The sequence below is a fragment of the Ascidia mentula genome, chromosome 7 (genome assembly GCF_947561715.1).
Source record: "Ascidia mentula chromosome 7, kaAscMent1.1, whole genome shotgun sequence".
In the NCBI taxonomy this organism is placed as follows: Eukaryota; Metazoa; Chordata; class Ascidiacea; order Phlebobranchia; family Ascidiidae; genus Ascidia; species Ascidia mentula.
The window spans coordinates 16,585,861-16,605,865 of NC_138572.1; the positions used below are offsets into that span (position 1 = coordinate 16,585,861).

General features: G+C 37.9%; 3 protein-coding genes across 5 annotated transcripts in view; 2 read left to right on the forward strand and 1 right to left on the reverse strand.

The window, feature by feature from the left end:
• The window catches only part of LOC145908152 (uncharacterized), a 95,901-nt gene extending 85,167 nt beyond the window's left edge, over positions 1-10,734 (forward strand). The window contains exons 6-8 of the mRNA XM_082995348.1: positions 10,174-10,286; positions 10,438-10,576; positions 10,642-10,734. Coding sequence (XP_082851474.1) covers positions 10,174-10,286; positions 10,438-10,576; positions 10,642-10,734 — 345 coding nt within the window. The remainder of the gene's footprint in view (positions 1-10,173; positions 10,287-10,437; positions 10,577-10,641) is intronic.
• Positions 5,626-8,434, reverse strand: LOC145908149 (proto-oncogene serine/threonine-protein kinase mos-like). Of its 3 annotated transcripts, XM_082995345.1 has the most exons (8): positions 8,297-8,427; positions 8,145-8,186; positions 7,427-7,891; positions 7,002-7,140; positions 6,768-6,833; positions 6,626-6,679; positions 5,965-6,033; positions 5,626-5,770 (listed from the first exon to the last, which is right to left on the reverse strand). In XM_082995345.1, the coding sequence occupies exons 2-8, from the start codon at positions 8,159-8,161 to the stop codon at positions 5,759-5,761; spliced, it is 822 nt and encodes a 273-aa protein (XP_082851471.1). In that variant the 5' UTR covers positions 8,162-8,186; positions 8,297-8,427; the 3' UTR covers positions 5,626-5,758. The 3 variants fall into 3 exon arrangements, 2 of the variants coding, with proteins under 2 accessions (XP_082851471.1, XP_082851472.1); XM_082995346.1 differs by lacking the exon at positions 8,145-8,186 and having other exon boundaries at positions 7,427-8,118; positions 8,297-8,431; XR_014402948.1 differs by lacking the exons at positions 5,626-5,770; positions 5,965-6,033 and having other exon boundaries at positions 6,627-6,679; positions 6,768-7,140; positions 8,297-8,434.
• Positions 10,735-12,190: 1,456 nt separating the features above from the next.
• The window catches only part of LOC145909694 (serine/threonine-protein kinase/endoribonuclease IRE1-like), a 137,874-nt gene continuing 130,059 nt past the window's right edge, over positions 12,191-20,005 (forward strand). Inside the window, exons 1-2 of the mRNA XM_082997049.1 lie at positions 12,191-12,335; positions 12,396-12,505. Of these exons, the coding sequence (XP_082853175.1) occupies positions 12,191-12,335; positions 12,396-12,505 (255 nt within the window). The remainder of the gene's footprint in view (positions 12,336-12,395; positions 12,506-20,005) is intronic.

The window sequence follows — 20,005 nt, forward strand, 5'->3', positions numbered from 1 at the left end:
TATTTTCATCTTCCCGTAAGTGTCTACGTTTGAAAACATATATTCGTATTAAAATCAACCTTATACTCGTGAGCAAAACCACGTTTTCTTCGTCTCTTTGTCGACATGTAGTGGTGATTTTTGGCTTGGTCGATTTTCGGAACACAATTTTTTGTGCGATATTACCCAAATTGTGATTTTGGAAACACAATTCAAAAACCAAAATATGTTCCTGTAACGAAATTTTGCGTAAAAATAATGTTCCCGAAACGGTTTTTCTCATTTGGGAACGAAATTCCGTTTCTCGGAACGGTTTTGTAACGAAATTTCGGAACAAAGGCAAAAAATATATTATGACTTTACCCGCGCGTGTCAGACAATATGACGTAAGGATCTGCATTGAAGCCTGGGGGCAAAATGTTGAACTTTTCGGTTCTGATCGTTTTAATATTTCGCTCTGATCGAAGTTTTTAGGCAACTGATTGACAAATTTTTTTAACTACGTCCACACTTTACTCAATGTTGCTTAATTCAATGGTGCGGCCACGTTCCGATCTGTTAAACATTTATTTCTTAACTGTTCGATCTCCCGTTGAAAAACAACAAATATACACGTTTTGTAAAAAAGAATGTATTTTTTCTTGCTGATTGTGTGGTTGTTCAGTATAAATGTACAGTTATTAGAAGAAATAACTCAAAACGGTTTTTGCTTGTGAGGTCACAAACGTTGTAACACTTTTCTTCCACAGGCGCGTTGTTGTTCTCACTTGAAATGCATGGAATTATCCGACCCATTCGGAATATCAAACCCATTCAACTATTATTGTTCTGGGTTCAACCTTTACGACTTTTATGAATTAGGGTTTTAAATGTAATTCCAAATTTCTTCGCTTGATTTGCGTTCAATCTTTGCAAAATACGACGCCGAGCGTTTTTTCAGGACGCGTTTATAATTGTCAAGTGCAGGTTTTTGCGGCAATAGATACTTTTAGTAATCGCGACACGCACCGCCAAGCACCTACTTCAGCTTCTAATTTTGTCCCACACCAAACAACTAGAGATTTATCAAGTACCAGGCACTACACGACTTCATCATAACACTGCAATCACAAGTATGCAGTAAACACGGTAAGGAGACTTGAACACACAAACATAGGAGAGTTTGTTCATCGTAAGCATGTAATCACATTTATTTCGGGACCAAACTTCACAGATTAACTCATGTTTGAAGATTGTCCATAAATGTGCATTCACCGCAGATGATGGAACAAGGCGCAACGCTTCGCTTGTGGCTTACAACTATATTTACTCGAATTTGATAGATTGCACCACAAAAAACATAAAAAGCTATAGGTAAAAAAAAATTATCATCAAAGATAAAATTCGACGGAAGCGCAGATTGCCACATGACATTGTTTCGAACCTACGTTTCAAAGTTGCCCGAATGCAGCAAACATGTTTGCAGGCGCGAGTCAGACTAAATGACGCAATAATCTTCTCTGACGCCTGAGGCAGAGTGTTGTTCGTTACTGATCTTGAAAAAAGTTTTAACAAAACTTTCGTGACGTCACACACTTCACTTAGTTGTCCCTGACCCCAGGGTTGCTTGAATTTATTCAATATTTGTTTTGAATACGTTTCACTAATTTAAATTTACCCATTTTTTATTGCATTGTATAGATTTTGCTTGCGAGTGTATGTGCACTGTCTGTAACTACTAAGTGAATAAATGCTCTTTCTTTAGTGTATATTTCTCACAGACAACCAGGCGAATTTTGCAAATATTGCATGATGCATGATTGTTTTGCTTTTCTCTGCGTAAACTTATAATGTGTGAAATATACACTAAAAATAAATTTTGTTTTTGAAACAGATTGAATTTTGTTTCTTAAACAGAATTTTCAAGAACACTATACATCATGGCGCGGTTTTAGCTTGTCTCTGTCAATTAATCGGGGAACAGACTATATTTTTTTCTGCCACCACGTGATCATCTTAGCGTCTTTTAGTGGTCACCGATATTGTTATCTACAGCTCTTCGGGCCAAAAATTATCAAATCGACGTTTCGGTTGCTATGATATGCAGTTGCTATGTATTATTCACATTTATCAACATTCTGTAGAAGTACGTTTGCAAAACAATGAATTTTACACAATGTAGAAAATTTTACAAAAATTCATATCTACTTTGTCAATGTCTAATGTTATACCGCGAAAAATATACAAGAAGCGATTTAAACGTGCTGGTCAATTTAAACGTTCGCGTAACTGCGCAAGGACCTCATCGAAAAGACCCATATTGTAATAAGTTACGGAGTTGTGCCTTCTAACACATTCTGTTTCAAAAAAAAACATTCTGTATAGACCACCGACAGCTCGCAAGCCCTGTCCATCAGTGCAGCGAATCGTTTTATGTTGCATTTCCCCGTCAACAAAACGTTGGACGTTAATTGTTCGGAATGTATCAGTTAATAAACAAAAAGTTTAACTTCGAGAATACGCGGTTAAATTGTGCTGTGTTTGGTAGGAAATTGCCTGTGATTTGTTTGTTTTACATTCAAGCGTATTTAAATTTGGCTGAAAAATGTTATTCTTACCAGCAAGACATTACCTGAAAAACTGTGCTTTTGGGTTTTTTTGTGACCAGACAAAAAGACATTTTAAAAACCAAAATATGACCATTTCGAATAGTGGTTGTTGCAGAATGTTATTTCTTATTTAGGCTATACATTCAAGCAATGTATACAAATCTTTATTACACCCATGCATAAAATGCAACCGTCTCATTGTTGTAGCGCATTACCGCACATTCTAGTACTGTAGTTTGGTCCGGTTTAGTCGAGGTTACTTTTTTGAATTCATCCTTTTTAATATTTTGCATAGTAATCTAAGATTTATGTAGATAAGGATCGCCTTGTGCACTATTATTGTGTTCTCTGTCTGTTCCGCGTATACCGTTAATGGTATAGAATGTCGTTTGTTTCGTATCGCTTGTACAGGATCCTATAGATAGCGACAGTTCGCTTAATTGTCGGCTTGTTTAAACTTAAAGACCCAATGCAGCGTTTCGAATTGCTTACTTTCAAGCAATCATTTATTTTCGCTGTGTTTTATGAAATATGTCTTGACCGGCTGCTGTGCTGTACTTTTTGCTGCCCCAAATCCCCGTTTTGGTATTTTTGGAAGTCACGTACGTGTCAGTGACACAGGTGTTACGAATACAACACCGTCATTACACTGATTCTAAACCTGACACTGACAATTTGGGGTGCTCGACCTTACGTGACGCAATGGCGGGCCTAAATAATAATATTCTTACGGTTTGTGAAATACGACATGGTTGTTTGAAGGAAAAACATGGCTTCCATAGCTCTCAGTATAGAGAATTTATATATGTTTGGTGAATAAGATATCGCGACGCCCATTGTACTTGCGAGTATCAACCCAAACCGAATTGAAAACAATCTGGCCACAACACACAGGCCATTGTTGCATGGTTGCAGTTCTATATTTATTTTCGGGCACAAGAAATACAATCTCCCGTAAAATATGTACAACACCACGACCCTTGAGAGAAATATTTCAAAGAAACCCGTGACGTCAGCATGGTTATATTCTTGGATGATCATAGTCCGAAAATAAATTTATCAGAATGGTGATTGGCAGTGATCGAAAAGATGAATAAAATTGTATACTTCCGTAACAATAGTGTCATCGTAGTGACTGCTGTCGTAAATATAACCATCCCGAAAAGCGGTTTTGCCTATAATTTCGGATGAGTTCAAGCAAGTAAGTACGGATATATTGGATGAGCACCAACTGTCGTTGAACAAGTTTCGATGGCATCTGTCCGGTTCCTAGTTTTGTGAAAATATAATAAGTATCAGAAGTCAATACTTTCTCCGAGAAAGTTGTTTATTCGTAGGTTGTGACAAAAGTTAACGACACTTTAATAAGCAAAAGTTTAAGAAAAATATAACAATGTTGTTTACACCAGTGACGTCATTCCAAGGCACAAACGTAAGGGCGACGACATCATCAGTCAGTTGAGAATATTGTGTTGCGTTTAGTAATAAAAATATTTTATTTGACGTTTAAAATTGAAGACCAACGAATACTTAAATTTGAACTTCAACACACTCAATTTGAAGAACCTCAATTTGTTAAAAATGCATTAGAAATATTGCTTGGAGCGTGAAACTGTTAAATCGCTTTGCGATAATAAACGTGAGATAGGAAACTTATAATAAGACATAAAATATGCTGAAAAATCGATTTTAAAACAAAAAAGCACAGTTGGACTTGTGCAGACACGGAGCGTACTTTGGCACGTCTAAAGTAGATTGCGGCACCGAGAAGTTCGACAGCTTGATTGAAGCTTTGATTGCGACGTCATCAAAATTTAAATTGAAAGAGGGGACCGTACAAACAGGCGTCAATTGCATTAAAAGAAAACGTTTGCTCGATTTTATGTTCTATATTAAAAGGTTTCTCAAAAATTCATAGAGGTCAATACTTTAAAGCCTTTTCACTGACAAATAACAACGACAACGACAACAACAACAATACAAAATAAAATCAGTTTTGCTTGCAGTGATTTTGAAGCATTTGCACCAAATTCTTGTAGTAAGGATCTTTCTTGCCATGAGCTGACTTTACGATTTCTATGGCGTTTTCAAGATATCTTCGACAACCTTATGATCAAAATATTAGAGCAGTGATCGCCAAATATAAAGGGCCTGCGCAGTGGGGCGATCCCGCCTTGCTATGCGTAAGCATGGCATTACTTCTGCGTTGTCTGATTACGGTGGTGGAGATCCTCTACGCCTGTGAAGGTCGCCTGACAAGTTGTGCGTTTGCGCACCAATGTACCTTGGCCACAATATACCCCGTGAAGCCACCGAGCTCCTGTAGCTAAGTTGGTAGAGCGTTGGGCCTGGTTAGCCCAGGGTCGTGTGTTCAAACCTCACCGGGAGCTTGATTTTTCAGATCTCGCTCCGACTTGTCGGGAAAAGTGGCTGATCCAGCTTGGCTGCGATGCCTGTGAACCTTATCTTCCACTTGTTTCGGTTTTTCCAACCAGCTGTTCAGCTTGAGATATCCACGCCCACCACTGGGCTTTGTCGTCTTTTTGTAAGGCTGGTAACTTTTCTCTTTTTTGGACAAGTTCGACCATACGTGGAATGACGTAATCAGTAGATATCTCGCTGGACAAAAAACAGGTAGTCGTAAATAAAAGGATTTGCAAAAAAATCCATGCAGCAAAACTGCATCAAAATCAAGTTTTCCTGGCGACCCCAACTTGCAATAGTACGTGAAATATGTACATGATTAAGGCACTTCAATTTATAACTACCGTTTATTGCTTATACAGCTAAAATATTAGGAAAAAAGGGACAACACAACACGACCAAGTCCATAAATTTTCGATTCGTTGGGAAGTTGCCATGACAACAGGGATTACCACAAAACTCACCGAAGGGGGATTTCAGGAAATCGCCTGAATTTTCCTGACACATTTTGCTCATCTCCTTCACGTATATTTCCATCCCCATCACCGTGTTCTGGTGATTGTTCGGATGAACATAAGCCAGTTGGGCGACCTCGAAGAACAGAATTGCTTCCAAAAACTTTTTCTCGTTCCTTCGTCGATTCGCGGCGCCCTTTAACAAGGGAGCTTTCGCATTCAAGTTGGAGATGATGAATTCTAACACTTTTCCAGCTGTTTCTCTAGCGTGATTGTACTGATGCGCCTCCAGCATTTGTTTGTAGGTTTGTATTAACTCCCGACCTTGAAAACATGTTCTTTGCTGAGGGGAAACGTTAAGATTTCTGATTCACAAAATCATAAAAATCAACTTGAAATTCACTAAATATTTGAGAAACGAAGTTTCAATTATTTCCAAAATCTGTAAATCTGTTTGGTGTAAAGCCAAGTTTTTGTAGTTAGTCCTGACAAATACACGAATCAACATAAAATCGTACCTTCTCCTTGTTCGAACATCTGATCGAAATTAAGAATGTTGGGTTTTGAAGACGACAAGTTGGACGAGGCTGGGGATTAACACAGAATAAATATTTTGTGCGTGAAAGTTGTTGGTTTTTGTGTTCGTGACTGTTTTAGGGAAAGCAATAAACGTAATATACTGCATGTAACTTGTGGTTACACCAGCACCGTTGTTCTGTATATTACAATTCAATGTTGTTATTTCACTCTCTAGTTAGGGTTCGGGTCAGTTTCATAAACTAGTCCTTTGATACCGAACCTTTTTGTGGTTGCGTACCACTTGGAGGTAAAACAATTTCGACGCGTACCACCTAGTTGTGTGTTACAGAGTAACCTAGGTGATGAAGTAATAAACATTTTGAGATCAGAATTTTTGAATTCGAACTGATCCGCACCATCTGGAATGCCGTCGCGTACCACCGGTTGGGAAACACTGACTTAGTCAGTGGCATTGCTTACACGAGACCAAGTAACGGCGGTTATTATCGCGCAAAAATTATGCCAGGATAAGAGCATAATTTTCGTGCAAGTTATATCCGCCGTTTAAAGTTTATGCCGGGCCGCTGTAGTCATCGAAAGCCCGACAGGCCGATATTTCAAACATTGTTTAAATTTCATGCATTGCCTTGATATTCTTACTTTGGGCAGAAGGCGGAGAAGTTGGAAATGTGGATTTCTGTTGAGTTGAAGGCTCTGAAAGCAACAATGACATGCAAAATTACGATGTATTTACGCAGTAAGCAAGAGCTATGGTTTGCAGAATTGTCAAACACTTGTGTACCTGAAAAGCACAAGTCTTCGTTTCCATAATTAGATGGAGGTCGGTCAACATTCTGTTGTACAGGAACTAAAACACAGTAAAAATTATGTGTCGGTTGATCATCATGCGTTCGAGTAATTTAATGAAGTGCCCAAATACATTCTTCACCTGGCAACAAAACACTGCATTCCAAATGACGTACGCTTTTATATTTGAATAAGAGACAAGACTGAACTTAGTAAAACATTTCCTTACAGGGTCAAACTCATGTAGAGGGGAAGTATTGTGTTCTGTAAATGTTGGTGTGGAAAATTGCATTTTCTTCTGAATTTGAGATACTTGCAATGTGATCGCAGAAATATCTTGCAACATGGAAAGTTCCCCAAGCTTTTTACTAAAGAAATGCGTGCATGCGTACTTCAGGAATAATTTTGGGCTTGAAAAGTTAATCAAGCTTTTTTCTATAAAATATTTTTCACTGTTTAAAAAACATTTTCTTGAAAGGTAATTGGTAAAAACATACTTCGAACATATACATATTTAATATAAACAAATACAAAACACTTCTTTTCAAAATATTCCACACACACTTACTAATTTGACAGAAAATGGCAAAATGGTTTTATCTAAAATCAAATTGTCTTTTAGAAAAAAAGTCTGACAAAAAATTATGTGTGTACCTGACAGAGGACATATTGGCCCGCGTTGTAGGATTGTGTTGCCAACATCCCTGTATTACTGCTGATAATAGATCAACCATTTCATTTTCCTCAGGTGTTGTATCTTCTTTTATCTCAGAAACACTTATTGAAGGGCGTTGGCCACCCACGATTGCATCAATGTAAACATCAAGTGGTGTGGAACCCATTGGGTATTTTTGGAAGAGTATAAAATACACAACCATGGCAAAACTGAAAACATCATCTTCTTTATTGATGGTTGCCAACGGGTTGGAAAGTAATTTTGGAGATGCAAAGGCTTTTGTGTACTCCGTATGCTTTCTGCTGGAACTCATTGGTGTTGTTGTACTGACACAAGTGATTGTTGACAACTTGGCACTTCCAAAATCACCAACTTTGCAGATTAAATGTGCGGTGATAAAGACATTTTCTGGCTTAATATCACCATGAGTCATCCTTTTTTCCCTGGGATATTGTGGATGAAAGCCAGAGCTTTGGAAATATCAAAACTCATCCGAAGTTGCAACCCTGGCTTAAGCTCAACATGAGAATTAAGAAGCAGGGTACCAAGGTTACCACCTGCCATGTATTCCATTACAAGGGCCATGGTATTTGGCCAATCCGTCCATCCATACAAACGTACAATGTTGTCATGGTTGGCATTATCAAGCATTTTAATTTCATCAGAAATTCTACAAAAATTATTTTGAACGTCAACTTTTTGCCAAAACACATAAAATCACAGTTAACACCAATTCATCTGAAAAATAAACCAAATTTCCTTTAAAAGTTGCCCAAATAAATGCCGCATCAAATAAATTTTATTTTTTCTTTGGCTCTGTCACTTTATGCCACACAAGCATTACAAACCTGTTTTTAATGTTTATCCTTTCTTTTTTCCCACCTTGAACCCCAAAGCATTTAAGTGCAACTTTTCCAAAATTTTGAATGTCACCTAGCAACACAGTGCCAACCAAACCTGAACCAAGTTCTCCATCATCTGTGTTAAGACAGCGGATTTCTGTCACAGTTCTTGATTCCTTCATTGTGAAAACTGCAAAAAAGAAATGTAATCACAAACTCAACAAACATTATAGGCAAAGAAAACTCCAAGCAATAGGACATCAATAAATAGAAAATATAATGTTACCTTGATCTAGTCTAGTGTACAATCATAAATACTATTATAACCTCAAATAAACCTATTGATCTTAATCGGTTTTCAATAAGGCAAGGTTACAATTCATCAATAAAAACCAACATGAATATATAACAAAAAATACTTGAAAGTAAAGCAGATAATGTTCCAGAAATGTGAAACACAAAAACAAACCTTCTGAAAGGCAGAAGCAGAATCAACAGTTGTTAGACCAGGAGCAAAAGCAACAGCTTTAACAATGCATTACATGTAATTGATTTTTTGTTCCTTCATTACAACTTTAACAAACCACAAACAAGTTCCTCTCCCAGCATTTGCAAAACATGTGGGCTAAAGACAGACCGGTAACACCGTTTTCTCCAGTACATGGCGCTATTTTACTCCAGTAAATACGTTACCGGTCTGCCGTTAGCTCCAAGAAAAAGCAATTAGTTTGTTTAATTGCGTTACACATGATCAACTACAATGCTTTTCTCAACTCGTGCCGTATTTTCAGCATGCCTTTTTCATCACACACACACCCAGCTACACATTGTGGTGTTAAACTTCAGTGTTCATTTTAATCACAAACAGCAGTTCAATCAAAAAGTTGCTTTTTCAGCGTTTCGTTTACTAAATGTTTTATTGGTTCTGGTCAAGAGGTGACTGGAAATATTGTCAAAAAGTTGTTGGCAGAAACGCCAACATGTTGCAACAGTGCCAGCGGTGGGATTATTTTTTTTAACATCCGCAAGGACCCTGGACCGATACATCAGGATTCATTATACACGTGGTTATTTGGGACTTCTACTGAAAGAAGTGATACACAGCCCTACGATACACGCTTGCTAACAACCGGTTCGCGGAGGTCATTAAAACCACTACTGAACAGCCAGCGCCCAGAACATAAGCGTGTTGCCAGGTGCTGCAAACATTATCAAAATTCACGCTCGACTAAAACGTAAAAACTGCCTCAGTAGGCGTGCTTATGACGAAGTTCCTTTGACCGCTTTGTTAACCAATCTACCAAAAACCTGTAGAAAAAAACAGCTTTATAACCGGAGATGAAAAGATTTGTGGATATAGCCAATATTTATTGTGTGGATTTGTCAGGCCCCACGAAAGAAAGTGTGTAATAATTGCGGTGAGCCAGGGGCCATTACCACTCTAGATAAAAATATGTGGGAATGAACTCCATTGTTTCCCTTCAAACTCAAGAATTGCGACTTGTAATTTCATGTCATCTCCAAAAAAAGGTTCTCGCCACGACATTAGGACCCGGGAATCAAAAAATGTCAGCGAGGAATATTTTTAACGGCCTTAGAAGCCTTTTCACATTTGAGGATTATGAATATTCTTGAACGTAGTTGTGCATACTTGCCTACGGTTAGGTGTGTTTGGTTCAATATATTTATTGTTGGTTAAGACTCAGAGGTAAATTAGGATATTGTCGAAAAGCTCATTGGTTTAAACACCGACCTTTTACAATAGCCGTTACCCTCATTTGAACATGAACTAAAAGAATCAAACCTTACCTTGTAGCAAGACAACATTTGGTAATGTTGTTTTATTCTTCGTATATCTGCATAAATATTACTTGCTTTTGAAGGTGTTTTGCTTAATTCATACAATGGGACAAACCAACGAAAGTTGCAGCATGTCGAAGTATAGTTTTGACAAAGGTGGTGTAATAGCCGAAAACGATGGCGTACAAGTCCGCATGTAAGTTGCAAATGTTGCTTAAAAAATTGTCGGATATATTTATCATCAGTATTTAATACTACACGGAAAAATAGAGTGATATGATGCAAGATTTAAATGTATCGCTTATATTTACAGGATAGATTTTTCGTAAAATTTTTGATTGTTTCAGATGTCGGAGAAAAGAAGATAATCACATTTTTGCTGCAAAAATTGTCGGCCCGGGATATTACGGAGAGAGGGAAAATGAAAGGGAGATTCTTGACAAAATCGACTGCGAAAATGTGATCAGATTTTACGATTACTTTCAGGTGCATTTAGAAACTTATTTTAACTGAGAAAAAATCAGTGAATGTCAGTGTATTTTTGTTGTTAGGGAAATGAATACAATTACTCCTTTCTGGATCTCTGCAGCGGATATGCTTCTCAAGTACTTTTGTATACCGTTAATTTGTGTATTGTATATTAAGCATCACTTTGACAGCTTTACCTTATATTGTTTATCCTTGTGCAACTTTGATGATCCAAAATAACATAAACATGTTACAACACGTCATTAACAACGTTTAATTTCGCCACCGCAGAGCTGAAGGAAATATCAATATAAAAAAATAAACAAAAATTCTAAAATCACTTAAAAGAAAGTAGCATAGGAGCGTTCGTTTGTGGTAACTATATATTAAAATTGACGACTTAAAGTGAATTTTACTTGTAGTGTTTTTCCAATACAGTGGGGTTGGATACTAAACAGTGAATCCCCTAAATGAAAAATATTAGTGCTTGTGTCTTTTTGTTGGTAGGAAAAACAATTCAGCTGCTTTATCATGGAACTCTGCAGCGGAGATGTTTCTCAAGTATTTCTACATATCGTTAATTTCTGTATTGTATATTAAAGTGCATATGACACGGCCATGACAACTTTGCGTAAAACTAAAGGTACATCTACAACAAACATATATCCAAAGTTTCACGGTTCTACGTCAACTAAAAAATGTATAAAACTGCACGAAAAGTAACGGCGACCAAAAATCGTAAACCTTGTGCGCTAAGGAGAAAATGACATCACATAAGGCACTCGCGTCGAAAAAATGCATTGTTTAGATAGGAGAAGGCGCCTTTTTCTGCAGATATCGAATAGTTTCAAACATGGGAGAATCCACAGATTACGTTACCGTGAAGGTCAGGACAGGGTTTTGCATCACACAAAAATTTGTCATTGTGACGTCACGAATCAAAGGCTTATTTGTCTCTAATTAGCGGAAGACCACAGGGTATAGCAGAAACGACATAACTGTGAGTGGACAAAACGACAATGCTAAACTAACGGATTGTCTCTGTCGTGTTTTCAAAAGTTCATGTATCACGTTAGCGATCATAAATGCTGTAACAACAAGAACACCCTGTCCCAGTAACTGTTTTATTATTACACAACTAAATAGGACATAATAGGTCGAACAGCGGCCATCTGTCTTCAGCTTAAATTAACATCAAAATCCGTTTATTTCACTTGTTTCCTTTTTGTCCCCTGTTTAATGCAATATTATGCTTAAACCGGTTTTACAATATTTTCCATTCCTACGCATAAGGGTTGCTGCCAGCACTCGCGCACGACCGAAGCGCCTTCTATGACGTCACGCAACAATATCTCGCTTTCGCACGATTTCGTTCGCAGCGGCAAAAGTGCGACTTTGATCAGCTGTATCTCAGAAACCAGTCGTCGTATCAAGCTACTTTTTTTGCCAAAAATGTTCTAAAGTTATGAACATCTCTTAGTTTGATTATTAACATGTTTTATTTTTCCGTGTCATATGCACTTTTAAGCTGTAGTCGTTTTTATTTTTTCATGAAAACTTGTTGACATAAAAATAAATTATAATTTTGCTGTTGTTTTCATGGTTTTTATGTCTTTTCAGTGGGTTGCCAACATGAAGGGTGATTCTAGTAATCCAATTGATCCCGAAACGGGAATGAATTTAAAGATAAGTTTCTTGAACTATTTTGATATTGGACCACTCGACGTATTGCGTCAGTCCGTTACTGGTGTAAAGTATTTACATGAAACTGGCATAGGTTTGTACACAGTCGGCCACGCAGACGATTTCTCAGCTTATTTGCTTGTTTTATGTTCAGTTCACGGCGAAATTAAACCTGAAAATTTTCTTCTCAAGAAAAAAAACGATGGAAAAGTTGTCGAAAAAGTAACTGACTTTGATTTCAGTAGACAGAATTCCAGTTTGATGGTAAGTAGAACATATTTTGCAAAGAACACGTAAACTGTATCACATTGTTTTTCAGATAGGAAGCCAGCAGGATATACTTTCTCTCGGTGAATACATTTACTACGTTCTTACTCTTGGAGGATCCATGTTTCAAAGGGAAACAAGACAACCAATCAATTTTCAAAGCAGAAAAGCGCCAGAATTCCATGGTTTGGAACACTCTGCATTGCTGACGAGGGAACAAAAAGTAACTACCCGTGACCTGCTGAAAAGAATAGTTGCCGATGAACCTAGATGCCGGCCAAACATTCATATTGTGGAAATTCATACAACATTTTGGGAAGACAAACGAAAAGTGGAATTTTTTGAGGTCAGTTCTGTCTTTGTATGAATTCGTTTTAAGCATTCGTTAAAAGGGGTAACAGATTAACCTAATAAATAAAATTTGATTTTAAATATGTCGTTGGAAAATACATTGGGCGACTGTAGTTACATATAGTAGAAGGTTTAGACGGCTACATATAACAGGATACAAAAAAGCGCACATTACAATTTGGATAAAAACAAGTTATTTTGTCATGATAATGAATATCAAATCATCATAAATTTCAAGACAAATTGACAAGTAAAAAGGAGACCGGTAAAACCCGACAGGTTACCGTTAATGTAAAGCTAATTTGCTTCAGGAAAATCACGCCTTGTCGTGAAAGGTGGTGGCGAAAGGTGATGCGCTGCATGGCACCTTACGTGGCCACTCGGTTGTTCAATGTATGTTGCAGTAGGTAGCGTTTAGTTTAGGCATAGAGTTCCTTGGTGAACTTCAATCCTTTTCACATAAGTAGTTTACGTGGCAACCGATAGAGTATAGAATACTTTTGGTTTAAGGCGGTTGCAACGTACCACTAAACAAGTCATACTCTTTTCATTAATTATGCCCGGTCCTGGAACAAGGCAGGGAACGTTAACTTCTAAATTCCTTTCCACATAAGCAGTTTACGTGGCAACCGATAAAGTATAGAATAGAATGTCCCACCCTGGTCCTTACGGTGGACCGAGACAGGCAAATCGTGCACTTGTCAAGCGACATAGCAGTAGACTAGAGTGACCGACTGCAACGCAGGCAGTAAAGAGAAGAGGAAACAATTTACGCTGTCACATGAACTAGCATTTAACCGTTCATATGGGAAATAGGATTTACTTTATAATTTAGCTTGGTAATTATAAGATGGTTGCAGTTGCTTAACCCAATGGTTTTTAACAGAGGATTTGTGTAGTGTTGTCAAAAGGTCCGCAACAACCTCTAAATACTTACGCCATATGGTTGATAAACCCATATTTTGGAAATGATTGCTCATTTCATAATATGCCCGAAAACATGCAAAGTTACAGAAGCAAGTTGCAGCCTTGATTTATCGCAAACAAAAGCGCATCGTGACGTAAAAATTATACTTAAATTTCAGCACGAGCAAAATAAAAAAAAAACGCATAGGGTTCGCGACCACTCTGACGTCATCAAAAGGGGATCTGAAGAATGAGAACTACTGGCTAAACCCATGTGTTTTTGTTTCTGGCAGGACATAATACGTGTTTTGGAAATTGACGACTACATTGACAGAGAAAAGTTCAACATGTTCAATGAAGCTTATTTGTCTGATTCACAATATAGTGCCAAAAAAGAGTACAAAAAGTTTAACTTAACTGGCGCCACCCCAAGGTTTAATCGTCACGATTGCAATGGAATTCAACACATTATTCGCGAGATGAGAAACAAGGTAATTTGTTTTTATCAACATAAAATCCATTTAACAGAGAGCAAATCAAATGAAATGCAATTGTGTTTGCACAAAAAATAACAACGCCGATGAACAATTACAAAAAATAAGTTTCCCCTTGTCCATTACACACTACAACGTACCTGACGACGTGTTACGTAGTAAATATTTTGGACAATACCAACACATAATGATTGAAGCTTAATGTTTTTATGTGAATTGTCACATGTCCTAATGTTAATTTACAATGTCAGGCGACCCATGCCGCTGGGCTGCCAAAAAGAGGAAATGACTTACTTCGGTTTAACACCAGGACGAGAAAACTGGAACAAGTTTTTGGGGCGATTTCTGGCCAACTTTCCGCACTTGCTCATTCACTGCTACGAGTTCTTCCGTGAAGACAGTAAACTGCCTAACAGAAAAAAATATTACGCATAGTTATTTAACATTTGGAAATTGTTGCACAAAGGTAGACTTATACCTATTGACTTGTACTTGTTTCCGGTTGACTTGTGTAGAAGTTGTATTTTAAGCATTTTAATAGGATGTAGTATTTCATATACGCGAGCTTTGAGAATTGTCAAACTGTTGCCTGTACATATGTGTGTTTATTGTACATTTAGTTGCAGTCGTTTGTAAGATTCAAGTTTCTAATGTACTTTTATCAAAACTTTGATGATCCTACGTGATGGCCACGTTAAAATACGTCACGGAATCGGTTAAAAGGAAGTTAAAATTAGTGCAAAAAGGTCAAATTGCCACATCACCAATACAAAGAAAATCCCGGAGTTGTTCAATATGCACGTGTGTGTTAAGCAAATCCCTTTTTCCCGTGTGGACTGTTAATAAAGTGCTAGTCTCGTGTTATAGCGTAAATTGTTTCCTCTTGCCTGGGCTGCCTGTGATTGCAGTCTGGTGCTTGGTTATTCGATTATGTTTCTATCGGTTGCCACGTAAACTGCTTGTGTGAAAAGGATTAAAGTTAACCTTGACTGCCCTGGTCCTGCAATTAGCACTTAGCAAGAATAAAATTGTAGATATTATTTGGAAATATGTTCAAGCGGATGTGAATAAAACACACATTCCTGGAAGTAGTTGCTTTGTCGTTTAATGTGGTGGTGTAAGATGACGCAAATATAGCACTTCGATATGCAGCGGTTCATGATCCGGCAAAGTTTGATACAAAACAGGTAAATGTAAATCAACTTGAATGTAATCTCTTTCCACAAGTGTAAACTACACTGATAATAACAAGGGGCAAGAATTTGAAACGGCTTCAAATGTGTGAACGAAAAAAGAAATAGCAAATTATAAAGCAAATTTGGTTAAACAAATGCGTGTAAGACATTAGCTGACTGCAACACGATTACGTGCTTTGAATTGGTGATGACATAGCAATATTTCAGCTTAGTAATTATAAGATCGTTGCTTGTGCTTTTTAGTTTAGCGTTTACTTTCACATACCGAATTTCAGTAAATTGTAAGGTTAAATAAACAAAGTTACTCGCAAATATTGCGTTTGGCATCAACATGTTTTGGACGTTCTTTGTCAATCTTTTGACATAAATCACCAATACCATTTATGCAGGAGCAATATACAACCACCATTGTTTGAAACCAGGGAGATACAACATTGGTCGACGATCAGCATTACGCGAACTTCGGGACTAATTATTTATTCGGTTCTCGTAGTCCACGACGATGTAATACTGATATAAAAATGCAAATGTCTGTTCATGCAGATGAAAAATCAGTAATGTGCAAGCTGCAGACAGATGGCCACTGTTTCGACCTATCAGTGCAGCTACTGTTTCGAAGGTCTCATCGGTGCAGCTGGTGTGACTTTCAGACGACTTTGCTGACCAAACGGCCAAGCAAAGACTTCCACTTTGTGGTGACTATACAATCACCGTCATCCGTTGGGCACCAACTGCACTGATGAGACCTTTTAGGTCGAAACAGTGGCCATCTGTCTGCAGCATACACAATTCAGATTATTGGCTCCACTTTGCTTATCTTATGAAAAATCAGAAGTTTAAACTTTACTTGATCAGTAAACCAAGCCACCCTGGCAGGTTGTCGATTACCATATGTATAGTTGCTGAGTATAAACTGAAAAAATCTATCTGACAGACAGCTCTAAAGATTTTTGAAAACAGAAAAATATATTTCGCCCTGTAAAGGGCATCACCAGTTTCTGTGGAATGCAAAACACAGAAGCAACGTAAAAAACTAAGTCCAAACATAGGTCCAACAAGTATGGAAACGTTGTTACTAAACTAATTAAAAACTAGATGTGTAAATAAGTAAAATCTGACTGCCAATGAAAAAATATAAAAAAAAGTAAATAAATCCGAAGCAAAACTCTATGGCAAAGGCGAAATATGCACTTAAACCACACCACGACACGCCAAGGAAAAGCAACGAAATGATTAGAAGAAAAACAAACAAAAAGTATCTTGTGCGTAGATAGCACCACACAATTATGTGGAAATAACATGCCACAAACAAAAGCAAGCAAAAACAGTCACAGGGCGCAATGCAAATATATAAGTACAGAACTAAACACATTTTATTTGCATGCAGGTGTAAAGGCCCTTTTAGACTACAGACGATTCCGTATTTGTTTTATTGTGCGCGCGTGCTGAGCTTTGCTGGGATGGGATGTGCCGGTCTGTGCTAGGATGTCCTCGCTTTTGCTCGATGAGCATAAATTCGGGCACAGTTGGCCACATTTCGGCACACATTGATGTGAAAGTGCAGCGCGACTGCCTAAAAGTAGAGGACATATATTGTTTTAGTTGTGGTTGTGTGATGTGACCGCGTTTGACATGTGGGCGATTGTTTTGAGCGTATGAAATGGTGCCGTAGCTGCATTACAAAGCGGTATGTGGAATGGCGTCTCAGCGGGATGCTGCTGTGGAAAACCATTGTCCTGGTTCAATTATACCATCTTTGTTTTCATAATCTGTGGTGTTTGGTTCAATAAACTGTAGTGTTACCTTGCGTCGTAAAAAATTATGTAAAACAGGACATGTCGTAACTATGTAATACAGTACATGCCCTTTGTTCATAAATATCTACGGCCAATAGAAACAACTTCAATTTGTACTTATAATATCGCTGGCGAGGCAGAGAAATGCAAGGTGACATCCTTAAAAAATTATCAACGTAACTTGTCACTTGCACTTGTCGTGCTCGATTATTCCAGTAGTGTAAACACCGTGTGTGCCAGACTGTGCTGTGCCGTGCCAAACTGTGTTCGTGTGTTAACGGGCCTTAACTATGCTCTGCTCGTTGATCTGCGCCCGTGTCCTTTGCAGCCATAGGTCCTCACATATATCCAAGGTTTCTGCACGAAAGTCACACTATAACAACGTTGTGGCGAGGGTTTCTGACGGAAAATGTAAATGTGATTTTTCCTGAAATGGTTGCCTAGTGCTGTGGCGTCATTGTTTAATAGGCATTGAAACTTGTTCCACGTCGATCTGTGCGTGTTAGCGGGTGGAAAAATGGATTTTGGTCTGCCCAACATTTTGAGCCCCGCATTCTGAGGCCCGCATTCTTTGCATGGCGCCACGTCAATGCCGTAGTCACTATATGTTAATCGCTGGCGCAATTTGATTGTACCGACGGGGTGCACAGAACGGTGGATACTTCTACCATTGACTCATATTTACCATGATGGACACATAGCGCAAAATGACCATACGGGGCTGATTGGCCACTCCCTAATGCTAGGTTTGATGAGCTATGTGTTTGTAGTTGCACAGTTGCTGTACAATAGTTTGTCCTCTTCTGTAAACAATCGCTGCCTTGATCTGCAGATGTAGTTCTTTAGGCGACAGTCGTAGGAAGTTGGGGAAAATCGTGGCCCAAATAAGTTTGCGCAGGCGCAGTGCCATGTCCACTGACTCTTTACGAGGGAATGTGGATTTCGATGTACTTGCTGCGGACAAGTTATCCTGAGCAGTTGGTTTGGTGTAGTTTGTGGTTTTAAAGCCTGCCATTGACGTCGGGTCGAACGCATGACACAGTTGTAGCTTGTCGAAGTGTTAGCTGTAATCCAGTTATTAAAAAAAAAAGTATCAAATCCTTATTCGAAAAAATCTAATGCCATCCACTTTTTTGGATTTTCGAATTTGGTTCTCATATGAACGGGACACAGATATGTTGTTCCATGAAGGACCTGACTTCCGACATCTGCTGTTTTACGATTTGTATCAAGAAGGAGCTGAACGCCCAAAAACGTTGTCGTCACAGGTGACAAGCAAACTTTATGTGAGAAAAGACCTTAAAGTTTAACATACCACAGAAACAATTTTCAGCGCGATATTTTTCAAATTTCAGGGCTGTTATCTTCTGTAGGAGCAACCGTCTGCAAGAATAATTCAGAGCATGCGCTTTAGGACTTGACTGTACAGATATTTCCAAAAAAGGGCTTTCGGTTGCACTTAACCCATGCTGGTGTTTTGTTTTTGTTTCACTCAATGCAAGTGGTAATCTTTTTTTGACCACAGGTAAATAATAAAAATCATTGCATAAATTGTAACAGCTCTGATGTCAGCATAAGAACAAACCATTTTTGGATGATCACGAGCAAGTCATTATTTTCTTTTGTTCTTTGATTTGCAAAGATTTCCGTTTCATTACCATTGTTCTTAATTGGGTACACAGAAGCATGCAAACTTTAATTAAGGTTGTTTGAGACTTAATCATCTTGAAATACGACAGATCCATTCACAAAATTACATCTCAACATGAATAATGAAGTACAGATCTCATGTGTGTCACTATCTCAGATTTCCTCATTCTGTTTGAATACAAAAATCAAAACTCTACATACATATGATGGCTTGTATTTACAAAGTGTTTCACAAACTCAGTTAGTCAAGTATTCATGCACGCGTTTAATACAAATACAACTTGGCAGCAAACGATCAGTTATTTGGCAGGGATGTACATGTATGTCTTTGACTGCAACGATCTACGATCAGTTCTCTCGTTACATCTTCCTCTTATGAACCAAGCAATCATCCCCAACACAATAACAAGCAGAAGAACGATAAATCCAACAGATATGTAAACACCATTCATATCCTGTAAACCTTCAATTTTCAACGCTCCTTCCACCTCTGCATACAAACATATACTAAAGTAAGTAAAAATTATGTAAATATGCTGAACATCAACATGCACATATAATTAAAACGTAAAATGTTCACCAGTGTCAAAAGTTGTTTTGTTAGCGGATCATGAATGATTATAACTAGACTTTAAAAGTATATGTAAATAAATAACTAAGCTTTGTTCTCACCAACGCAAGTTTTTTCGTCCTTCCCGAGAAGGCGGCCTTTAAAACAGAAACATTGAACAACTCCAAGATCATCGTTACAGAAATCTGAACATCCACCATTATCCTACAATATACAGAAATTTTTGTAGTTGCCTTATTAACGAAAAACATTCATTTCCGAAGAAGAGACCACTTGAAACCAAATCTATATTTGGTTTGCGAATGATTGCGGAATTGAATTAAATGGATAAAAGTTTATTTTGTTTTTGTATCATTCAATATTGCAAGACTGGCAGACCACATTTGCATTATAAATTTGACATTAATTTTTAAATTAGCGGTGATTTCGTGTCAATCTATTACGTCATCGCAAAATAGCCTGCAAATTTTTGGATCCCAGCAGATTTACCCTGTTTACACTCAGCTCCTTGTACCAGTAACCGGCATGCTGTA

What these genes read in the sequence shown, in the direction of transcription:
- LOC145908149 (XM_082995345.1), bottom strand. An exon ending in GCCAATATGTCCTCTGTCAG is followed by an intron (nt 7,141 to 7,426) that starts GTACACACATAA and finishes GCATTTCTTTAG; the next exon opens with TAAAAAGCTTGGGGAACTTT. An exon ending in CGAAGACTTGTGCTTTTCAG is followed by an intron (nt 6,680 to 6,767) that starts GTACACAAGTGT and finishes TGTTGCTTTCAG; the next exon opens with AGCCTTCAACTCAACAGAAA.